This window comes from Bombina bombina, chromosome 1 (assembly GCF_027579735.1).
Source record: "Bombina bombina isolate aBomBom1 chromosome 1, aBomBom1.pri, whole genome shotgun sequence".
NCBI classification, from domain to species: domain Eukaryota; kingdom Metazoa; phylum Chordata; class Amphibia; order Anura; family Bombinatoridae; genus Bombina; species Bombina bombina.
The window spans coordinates 507245372-507257457 of record NC_069499.1 but is presented as its reverse complement, the minus strand read 5'-3'; the positions used below and the strand labels follow the sequence as shown (position 1 = coordinate 507257457).

The 12086-nt window shown below is 35.7% G+C and overlaps 1 protein-coding gene across 1 annotated transcript in view; it reads left to right on the top strand.

Annotated features, from left to right (window-relative positions):
* The window catches only part of TRPM2 (transient receptor potential cation channel subfamily M member 2), a 272602-nt gene that overhangs the window by 35921 nt on the left and 224595 nt on the right, over positions 1-12086 (top strand). Inside the window, exon 4 of the mRNA XM_053712880.1 lies at positions 6344-6524. Coding sequence (XP_053568855.1) covers positions 6344-6524 — 181 coding nt within the window. The remainder of the gene's footprint in view (positions 1-6343; positions 6525-12086) is intronic.

Genomic DNA, 12086 nt, shown 5'->3' with positions numbered 1-12086 from the left:
TCTGGATTCCAGTGTCAGCCAGTTTAGTTCTTTTAGCATGTGATAATGGTGGGTCCTGTAGTTACATTGTAGCACAAAGCGGCAGAATGAGTTATACAATGTATTAAGTTTATTAAGGTGAGTTTGTGGTGCAGGTGCATATACTACATCCCCATAATCCATGATTGGCATCAGCATTTGCTGTACAATCTTTTCCTTTACTGTAGGGCTGAGGCAGGATTTGTTTCTGTACAGGGCATCTAGTTTTGGATAGAGTTTAGATGCAAGTTTTTCTATGTGGAGGCCATAAGATAGATTGGGGTCTAACAACATACCCAAGTATTTGAAAGAGTTGACTGCGGTCAGCGTACAATTTGATTTTGTTTTGATGCGTAGATGGGAATTTTGTAGTTTGTGTAATTTAGGTACTATTCTAAAGATCATTGTGACAGTTTGGTCAGTGTTAAGGAAGAGTTTTTTTTTTTTAGATCCAGTGGGTGGTGGGTTTTAATGTTGGGGGGGGGGGTATTGTACTTTTTTTACAGGTAAAAGAGCTGATTACTTTGGGGCAATGCCCCGCAAAAAGCCCTTTTAAGGGCTATTTGTAATTTAGTATAGGGTTGGGAATTTTATTATTTTGGGGGGGCTTTTTTTTATTTTATTAGGGGGATTAGATCAGGTGTAATTAGTTTAAAAAACTTCTAATTATTTTATTATTTTCTGTAATTTAGTGTTTTTTCATACTTTAGATAATTGTATTTAATTGTAGTTAATTTAGGGAATTAATTTAATTATAGTGTAGTGTTAGATGTAATTGTAACTTAGGTTAGATTTTATTTTACAGGTAAATTTGTCTTTATTTTATTACTATTAGTTATATTGTAGCTAGCTTAGGGTTTATTTTATAGGTAAGTATTTAGTTTTAAATAGGAATAATTTAGTTAATTGTAGTAATTTTATTTAGATTTATTTAAATTATATTTAAGTTAGGGGGTGTTAGGGTTAGGGTTAGACTTAGATTTAGGGGTTAATAACTTTAATATAGTGGCAGCGACGTTGGGGCAACAGATTAGCGGTTAATAAGTGTAGGTAGGTTGCAGCGACATTGGGGGTGGCAGATTAGGGGTTAATAAATATAATGTAGGGTTCAGCGATGTTGGGGGCATTGCATCAGCCAATAGGATTTTTTCTACCTTAATTCCGATTGGCTGATAGAATTCTATCAGCCAATAGGAATTGAACGGATGCCATCTTGGATGACATCATTTAAAGGAACCTTAATTCTTCAGTTGGACGTCGTTTGAAGAGGATGCTCCGCGTCGGATGTCTTGAAGATGGAGCCACTCCGCACCGGATGGATGAAGATAGAAGATGCCGTCTGGATGAAGACTTCTGCCCGTCTGGAGGACCTCTTCTTCCTGGCTTGGATGAAGAATTCTGCCCGTCTGGAGGACCACTTCGCCCGGCTTCATTGAGGACTTCGGCCCGGTTGGGTGAAGACTTCTCAAGGTAGGGTGATCTTCAAGGGGTTAGTGTTAGGTTTTATTAAGGGGGTATTGGGTTGGTTTTAGAGTAGGGTTGGGTGTGTGGGTGGTGGGTTTTAATGTTGGGGGTATTGTACTTTTTTTACAGGTAAAAGAGCTGATTACTTTGGGGCAATGCCCCGCAAAAGGCCCTTTTAAGGGCTATTTGTAATTTAGTATAGGGTAGGGCTTTTTATTATTTTGGGGGCCTTTTTTATTTTATTAGGGGGATTAGATTAGGTGTAATTAGTTTAAAAAAACTTGTAATTATTTAATTATTTTCTGTAATTTAGTGTTTTTTTTCGTACTTTAGATAATTGTATTTAATTGTATTTAATTGTAGTTAATTTAGGGAATTAATTTAATTATAGTGTAGTGTTAGATGTAATTGTAACTTAGGTTAGGTTTTATTTTACAGGTAAATTTGTCTTTATTTTAACTAGGTAGCTATTAAATAGTTAATAACTATTTAATAACTATTGTACCTTGTTAAAATAAATACAAAGTTGCCTGTAAAATAAAAATAAACCCTAAAATAGCTACAATGTAACTATTAGTTATATTGTAGCTAGCTTAGGGTTTATTTTATAGGTAAGTATTTAGTTTTTAAATAGGAATAATTTAGTAAATTGTAGTAATTTTATTTAGATTTATTTAAATTATATTTAAGTTAGGGGGGTGTTAGGGTTAGTGTTAGACTTAGATTTAGGGATTAATAACTTTAATATAGTGGCAACGACGTTGGGGCGGCAGATTAGGGGTTAATAACTGTAGGTAGGTTGCGGCGACATTGGGGTGGCAGATTAGGAGTTAATAAATATAATGTAGTGTTCGGCGACGTTGGGGGCAGCAGATTAGGGATTCATAAGTATAATGTAGGTGGCGGCGGTGTCAGGAGCGGCAGATTAGGGGTTAATAATATAATGCAGGTGTCGGCGATGTCGGGGGCGGAAGATTAGGGTTTAATAAGTGTAAGATTAGGGGTGTTTAGACTCGGGCTCATGTTAAGGTGTTAGGTGTAGACATAAAAAGTGTTTCCCCATAGGAATCAATGGGGCTGCGTTAGGAGCTTTACGCTGCTTTTTTGCAGGTGTTAGGTTTTTTCAGCCGTTTTTTTTCAGCATGCAATTTTAATCAATCTTCAAATTTACTTCTATTTTACATCTTGGTAGGCTCATAAGAGCTCAGGAGTGTTCATGTGTCTTTAGTATTCTATGGCAACAATGTTGAATCATTATTTGTAGCTTTGTTATAAAATGTTGCACAAGACTGTTGTTATAAAATACTAAAGACACGTGCACACCCCTGAACTCTTATGAGCCTGCCTATATTTACTCTTCAATAAAAGATTCTTCAAGAATAAAGCAAATTTGAAAATAAAAGTACATTTGAAAGTTGTTTAAATTTGCATGCTCTATTTAAATCACAAAAGTTATTTTTGGACTTTAATGTCCCTTTAAAAGTTAGTTGGAAATAAATACACTATTAGGGCTTGTTCTCATTGAGTCATTACAAATGGAGCCGTAAGCTAAAATTAATTTAGGGCTCCATTTTAGTACCAGGTTTCTATTTAAATATTTAGTGCAGTTTGTGCAGTTTGTCTGTTTATGTAGTTGTAAGTTAACATATTATCAAGTTAGCATATTTATCAATGTGCGAGTGCTGTCGGCATTTATCATTGCACCAGCAGTTCTTGTGAACTGCTGGTGCAATGCAGCCCCCTGTAGATTTGCGGCCAATCGTCCGCTAGCAGGGTATGTCAATCAACCAGATCGTATTCAATCGGGTTGATTTCTGTCCGCGGCCTCAGAGCTTGCGGACAAGTTATGGGTTTAGACCGCTGCTTCATAACTTCTGTTTCCGGCGAGCCTTCATGCAGAGCTTGATAAATATGCCCCATTGTGTTAATGATTCCATCCGACTTCGGATTTCTCAGAAATGGCACCATAAGAAGTTAACCCGACCTAACACTATAAAAGTTAAATTTAACATCTGAGCTCCTTACATGTGATTGCCTTTAGAGAGAACGACACAGGAGTTATGAAAGTCACAAAACAAAGATACAAGATTTAAAAAAAAAAACAAACATTTTATTTAAAGTGATGGTAAACTCTCCCCTTTTTAAAAACAGATGTGGAATGTTAGTGATATTTTAGATGGAGTTTAATTAATCAGATGTAATAAAGATGCACTATAAGTTAATTTTTAATATAGATATAAAAGTATTTTTTCTGTGAGATAACAGTTTAAATTGTCCAATCAGCGCTCTCCCCATATGGCACTTTTGTTGTAGTTAGAACACTGATTATATTCACTCCTTTGCTTAGCACCTGTCACGTATCCTATATTGTCAAAGTCCTTATGTGAACCCCACTGCTTATAAGTACTGTGACTCTTGCCCTTTGCCCTTTGCCGCTATTCAGTACACACACAACTCTGACCAGACTTGTAAATTTCACTCACATTCGCCTTTTATATGCCGAAGTTCATCTCCAGATAAATATAATAACAAGCAAACCAAATGCAAACCAATGCAATGTTCACCTTTTTTCTGGAGACTCCACTGTTGCGGATAATCCGGCTCTTCCTTTCTCTGCGTTCCTGTGCGTCTCTGTTGTCTTCGGTGTGTGTACGCTATGGCGTACTGGGTGTTCCTCCGTCACTGGGTTTGAAGTGGGGCATGGTGGAAACCGCTATGCTGTGTGTGCTCACCAATGATTACTCAAATACTCCTTTAAACCGCATAACTGTGATGGTGCTTAATTTTCATGGTCAAGGAGAACACTGATTGGACAACAATTCAAATTGACTTTTGAAGTGGGTGATGGGGTGCGGAATATTTGAAAAAAAAAGTCAGTTATAGTGCATCTTCATTACCACTGATGAATTAAACTCCATCTAAAATATAACAAACATTCCAGATCTGTTTTTAAAAAGGGGAGAGTTTACCATCACTTTAAGGAAAAACATTTTTCAATTAAATTTTTACATTTATTGATATAGGTAATATTTATTGCTGCGTAAGGCATAAGCCTTGTTGGAATTATGGAGATATGTGCTTGAATATATTCATATTTAAATAGGAATATAACTCCAACTAGTCCTATACCTGGGCCAGCACTAAATATTACATATAACAATAAGGGTCAGAGGATGAGTGGAGCTCTAACAGTTACGCGTGTTTCCGTGCATCTGTTTTTTCGCTCATATTTCAAGCTGATTACGCAATAACTTGAGCGCAATTGAAGTTAATGTTCATCGAGATATTGCGTACCTAGGTATCTGCTTAACTGTTTTGCTAAACAAAAAAATGGCACAAAACACACCTGAAAAATATTACAATGTACAGTTACACTCATAATAACACTATCTGATAAAAATATTTCACAAAGGTTATACAGGCTCAAAGATATGAGGTCTCAGGTGTTAGAAAAAAGGCAGGCAAAGGGTTTTAACATAGAGATACATACATAAACATGTCTAAAGATATATATGTATGTATAGATGTGTGTACATATGCATTTATATGTGTATATATGTATTTACAGATATATATAAACATATACACATAAATACATATGTACAAACACACACACACATATACAGTATATATATATATATATATATATATATATTTATATATATATATATATATATATATATATATATATATATATATATATATATATATATATATATATATATAATTGCATTGGAGCCCTTTGTAGCTAAAGGGACACTGAACCCAAATTTTTTCTTTCGTGATTCAGATAGAGCATGAAATTTTAAGCAACTTTCTAATTTACTCCTATTATCAATTTTTCTTCATTCTCTTGGTGTCTTTATTTGAAATGCAAGAATGCAAGTTTAGAAGCCGGCCCATTTTTGGTGAACAACCTGGGTTGTTCTTGCAGATTGGTGGATAAATTCATCCACCAATAAAAAAGTGCTGTCCAGAGTCTGAACCAAAAAAGCTTAGATGCCTATTTTCAAATAAAGATAGCAAGAGAATGAAAAAAAATTGATAGCTTATTGTTCCTCTGTTACACCTAGTTCAGCATGCAGTAATGTTTGAGATCTTATCAACAACCTTATCAGCAACCTTGCAAAAACCCAATGCCGGCTGAATGGAAATGAGACCTTAGTGTCCAAGTTCAGACATGTGCAAGTAAATTAATGAAATAAGGATTAATTATAATTGTGCTGCAGTCACATATATGTTTTGCAGGTGATTGCATGCTTGTTCTTTCATCAGCTGTACATTTATAAATGAAAATAAATTTGTGATTTATTACTGATATAGGGTATCAACAGCATTGATGTCAATATTTTAGTAATTTTTCTTTTTGGCTGGGGCAGAGGTAAAAATGGAGTAACACAGAAAAAAGTCAGTGCTCACATTCAATGTAATATTATTTAGCACAAAGGATATATATATATACAGTATATCAGTGCAGACACAAAAACAGAAGCTGTATTAATTAATTAGAGCTAGAGCAAGTGACCAAAGTAGAGATCTACTAGAGATCTAAAACATTCTCTTGCATGCAGTACTGCACTAGCAGGGGGCAATATGGTAGTTTGACAGGAACAGCACTGCATGCCATATTTTTTGCATGCCACCCCCACCTTATGCAAGTATACCACCTCTGTATTAGGGGATTCTCACTGGCTTGCTTATTCCTGTTGAATTTACTGTACTGCTAGTACCCCACACGTTTTATGTGTACTTTTTTTTGTTTCTGTTCTGTGTCAAACATAACAAATGCAATTATTTCCACAATACAATATTTAATTTGTACACTAACGCCTTGCTTGTTCCTCTTCCTTTTACTCAGCAGTATGTACGAGTGTCCTCAGATACTCCATCAAATCTGCTTTATCAACTAATGACTGAACAGTGGGGTTTGGAAATTCCCAATCTATTGATTTCAGTAACTGGAGGAGCCAAGAATTTTCGCATGAAGATGAGATTAAAAAATATTTTCCGGCGGGGTTTAGTTAAAGCTGCACAAACAACAGGTGACAATAATTAATATAAATCAACATGATTGGTCAATACATAAATCATTGCATAGAAACAAAACATTATCTGCAACAATGGAAAGATTTATTAAAAGAGAAAATGTTGTCTTGCATTAAAAACCATAATAAATTAAATTAAATGAGGCTAATATATAATAAAAAATGCATACATGTATCAATCTGCCCATATAGGACCAGATTACAAGTGAAGAGGTATTTAATGCTCCTGCTTGGGTGCTAACTCTGCTAGAAGTAAGCTTTTTGCACACGTATTACAAGTTGAAAGTAAAAGGTTTTCCCACGCTAACCCATTCCACTCAAAAAGCAGAAGTTAAAATATTGTGATCGCATTAACATACAGTATTACCCCATAGAAGTCAATATAGCAAAAAAAGTGGAAAAAAATTAACACCTTACCTGACCTATATTAATATTTCACATTCCAATGTTCTTCACATGGCAGAATATGTTATACAGTCATGTGAAAAAGAAAGTACAAGCTGTTTGAATTCTATGGTTTTACGTATAAGGACATAATAAAAATCAACTTCAGATGAACAACACATCACATATTACTGTGTCATGATTTATAAAACAAAAATAAAGCCAAATTGGAGAAGACGTGTGAAAAACTAAGTAACCCTTATGATTCAATAGGTTGTAGAACCACCTTTAGCAGCAATAACTTGAAGTAAATGATTTCTGCATTACTTTATCAGTCTCTCACATCATTATGTGGAATTCTGTCCCAATCTTCTTTACAACGTCGCTTCAGGTCATTGAGGTTTGCGGAAATTTGTTTATGCTCAGCTCTCTTAAGGTCCTGCAGCAGCATTTCAATCGGGTTGAGGTCTGGACTTTGACTGGGCCATTGCAACACCTTGATTCTTTTCTTTTTCAGCCATTCTGTTTTTTTTTTGCTGGTGTGCTTGGAATCATTGTTCTAGTGCATGACCCAATTTCAACCAAGCTTTAGCTGTCGGGCAGATGGTCTCACATTTAACTCAAGAATACTTTGGTATACAGAGGAGTTCATGGTTGACTCAATGACTACAAGGTGCCCAGGACCTGTGGCTGCAAAACAATCCCAAATCATCACCCCTCCGCCACCGTGCTTGACAGTTGGTATGAGGTGTTTGCGCTGATATGTTGTGTTTGGTTTTAGCCAAACATGGCACTGTGTATTATGCCCAAACATCTCCACTTTGGTCTCCTCTGTCCAAAGGACATTGCTCCAGAAGTCTTGTGGTTTGTTCAGATGCAACTTTGCAAATCTAAGCCATCTTTTGTAGAGAAAATAGGCTTTCTCCTGGCAACCCTTCCATACAAACCATACTTGTTCAGTCTTTTTCTAATTGCACTCTCATGAACTTTAACATTTAACATGCTAGCTGAGGCCTGCTTAAATAAATCATGACACAGTGTATTATGTCATGTGTTGTTGTTCATCTGAGATTTAATTTACCTAATTTTAAGACCTGTTAAGGACCAGAGGATTTTTATTATGTAAAACCATAGAATTCAAAGAAGCTGTACTTTCTTTTTCGCATGACTGTATTTATTCATAAATACATATTTCAATATATATATGATGTTTTTTGTATATATAAGGGATTTGCTAAAATTAGAACTATGGGCAAGTGAATGGAAAATGAGATTTAATGCAGAAAAATGCAAGGTTCTACATTTTGGAAGTAAAAATAAGCAGGCTAGGTTTTTTTTAAATGGGACAAGACTTAGCCAAACACAGGAGGAAAGGGATTTGGGAGTAGTAATAGATAACAAGCTAAAGATGGGTGCACAATGCAGGCCAGCGGCTTCAAAGGCTAATAAGATACTAGCATGTATTAAAAGAGGCATTGATTCAAGGGAGGAAAGCATAATTCTGTCATTATATAAAGCCCTGGTAAGACCTCAACTTGAGTTTGGAGTGCAGTTATGGGGACCAATTGCTAAAAAAGATATTGCAGAACTAGAAAAAGTTCAGAGAAGGGCCACAAAGCTAATAAGGGGATTGGAGAAATTAACCTATGAGGAGAGGCTAGCCAAACTGGGTCTGTTTTCTTTAGAAAAAAGGCGCTTGAGAGGTGACATGATTACTTTATATAAATATATTCAAGGCCCATATACAGAGATGGCAGAAGCTCTGTTTATTCCAAGAAAATTGTTTCTGACAAGAGGTCATAATTTAAGGTTGGAGGAAAGGAGATTTAATCTCCTGCAACGGAAACGTTTTCTCACTGTAAGAGCAATAAAATTGTGGAACTCATTACCAAAGGAGGTAGTGAATGCCAATACCATAGATACATTTAAAAATAGTCTGGATAAATTTCTATATATAAACAAAATTCATGGATATGATTGCTAGTATTAAATGGGTCACATTTTAATGGGGTTATTTAAGCTTAACTGGAGCTTTTTGTAAGTATTTTAGATTTGTATAGGTTGAACTCGATGGACTTCAGTCTTTTTTCAACCTTATCTACTATGTTACTATGTATATATATATATATATATATATATATATATATCCTATGTATACTTTTAATTATATATATATATATATATATATATATATAGATAGATATATATATATATATATATATATGTGTGTGTATATATATATATATATATATATATATATATATATATATATATATATATATATATATATAAATATGTATAGGGATATTTATTTATAAATATATAGAACATATTCTGCTATGTGCAGAACATTGGAATGTGAAATATTTACATTAATATTTTGAAAACCTGGTTACAAAGGCGCTATCTAGTTGATACACTATTTATGGAGCAGTTTCATGGTTTACAGCATGTGCACTATTAAAATTCAGAAGATTATATAAATCTTTCTAATAGAAACCTGTGGTCTTCTTGTTTTCATATGTACAGTATATCATGCCAAACCGGAAAAAGTTTTTTTTTTTTTTTTTTTAAATCAATCACTGTAAATATTGAAAAAAACAATGCGTTTACAATATTAAAGGCTAGTTGAGCGGTATTTAGCACTCCCGCTCTAGCGTAAACACTTCTAAAAGTAATCTTTTTGTGCAGGTTAGCACGTGAGTTGAAAGTAAAATTTTTGCATACTGCAAACAATATGAAGTACAAAGGAATGTAAAATATGCTTAACGACTACCCGACAAATGGCTGGTCCTTGCATCAGCCAATCAGATTTTTCCTACCTTAATTTTGATTGGCTGCTAGAATCCTATCAGCCAATCGGAATTCGAGGGATGCCATCTTGGATGATGTCATTTAAAGGACCAGCCATTCATCGGGTAGTCGTCGTGCAGGAAGGATGTTCCGCGCCGGAGGTCTTGAAAATGGAGCCGCTCCTCGTCGGATGGATGAAGATAGAAGATGCCGCTTGGATGAAGATGTCTGCCGGTCCGGATGTCCTCTTCTGCCCCATCGGATGAAGACTTCGGCCCGGCTGGGTGAAGACGACTCAAGGTAGGGAGATCTTCAGGGGGTTAGCGATAGGTTTATTTAAGGGGGGTTTGGGTGGGTTAGAGTAGGGGTATGTGGGTGGTGGGTTTTAATTTTGAGGGGGATTTTATTTTTTTTTACAGGCAAAAGAGCTGATTACTTTGGGGAAATGCCCCACAAAAAGCCCTTTTAAGGGCTGGTAAAAGAGCTGGTTACTTGGTAATGTAGACTAGGGTAGGGACTTTTATTATTATTTTTTATTATTATTTTATTAGGGGGCTTAGATTAGGTGTAATTAGTTTAAACTTCTTGTAATATTTTTGTATTTTCTGTGATTTAGTGTTTTTTTATTGTAATTTAGTTTAGTTTATTTAATTGTATTTAATTGTAGGTATTGGTAGCTAATTTATTTAAATAATTTAATTATAGTGTAGTGTTAGGTTTAATTGTAACTTAGGTTAGGATTTATTTTACAGGTAATTTTGTATTTATTTTAGCTAGGTAGTTGTTAAATAGTTAATAACTATTTAATAACTATTGTACCTAGTTAAAATATATACAAACTTGCCTGTAAAATAAAAATAAATCCTAAAATAGTTACAATGTAATTATTAGTTATATTGTAGCTATATTAGGGTTTATTTTATAGGTAAGTATTTAGTTTTAAATAGGATTAATTTAGTTAATAAGACTAATATTATTTAGATTTATTTAATTAATATTTAAGTTAGGGGGTGTTAGGGTTAGTGTTAGACTTAGGTTTAGGGGTTAATAATTTTATTATAGTGGCGGCGGTGTAGGGGGGGCAGGATAGGGGTTAATACATTTATTATAGGTGGCGGCGGTATAGGGGGGGCAGGATAGGGGTTAATAGGTATTATGTAGGTGGCGGCTGGGTCCGGGAGCGGCGGTTTAGGGGTTAACATATTTATTATAGTTGCGGCGGGGTCCGGGAGCGGCGGTTTAGGGGGTAATAACTTTATTTAGTTGCGGCGGTGTAGGGGGGGCAGATTAGGGGTTAATATGTATAATGTAGGTGGCGGCGGGGTCCGGGAGCAGTGGGTAATAACTTTATTTAGTTGCAGCGGTGTAGGCTGGGCATATTAGGGGTGTTTAGACTCGGGGTACATGTTAGGGTGTTAGGTGCAGACGTTTCCCATAGGAATCAATGGGATATCGGGCAGCAGCGAACATGAGCTTTCGCTATGGTCAGACTCCCATTGATTCCTATGGGATCCACCGCCTCCAGGGCGGCGGTTTGAAATCCAGGTACGCTGGCACAGAATATTGGCGAGTGTACCTGCTAGTAGTTTGATAACTACCAAAAGTAGATTGTGCCGAACTTGCGTTCGGAATATCTGGAGTGACGTAAGCATCGATCTGTGTTGGAATGAGTCCGGCGGACCGAAGTTTATGTCACTAGATTCTACTTTTGCCGGGCAGTAGGACTTGATAACTAAGGGGAATCAGCCTCGCCACAAATACGCTGCGGAATTCCAGCATATTTGCGGTTGACGGCTTGATAACTAGAGGCCATAGGCTCAAAAGGAGGAGCTTGCAAAGTCTTTAATACCAAATTTAGACTCCAAGGAGGAGAAATAGATTTAATAACAGGTTTGATACAAGTCAAAGCTTGTATGAAACACTGAACATCAGGAATATTTGCAATCTTTTTGTGAAATAAACAGAAAGAGCAGAGATTTGTCCTTTCAAAGTATTGGCAGACAAACCTTTATCCAAACCATCCTGAAGAAATTGTAGAATCCTAGAAATTCTAAAAGAATGCCAAGAATAATCATGAGTGGAACACCATGAAATATAGGTTTTCCAAACCTTGTGATATATTTTCCTTGAAACAGGCTTACGAGCCTGTATCATAATGTTAATCACAGAGTCAGAGAAACCTCTATGACTAAGGACTAAACGTTCAATTTCCATGCCTTCAAATTTAGAGATTTGAGATCCAGATGGAAAAACGGGAGATGAGACAGAAGGTCTGGTCTTAGAGGAAGTGACCAAGGTTGGCAACTGGACATTTGGACAAGATCTGCATACCAGACCCTGTGAGACCATGCTGGTGCTATCAGAAAAACATAAGATTGTTCC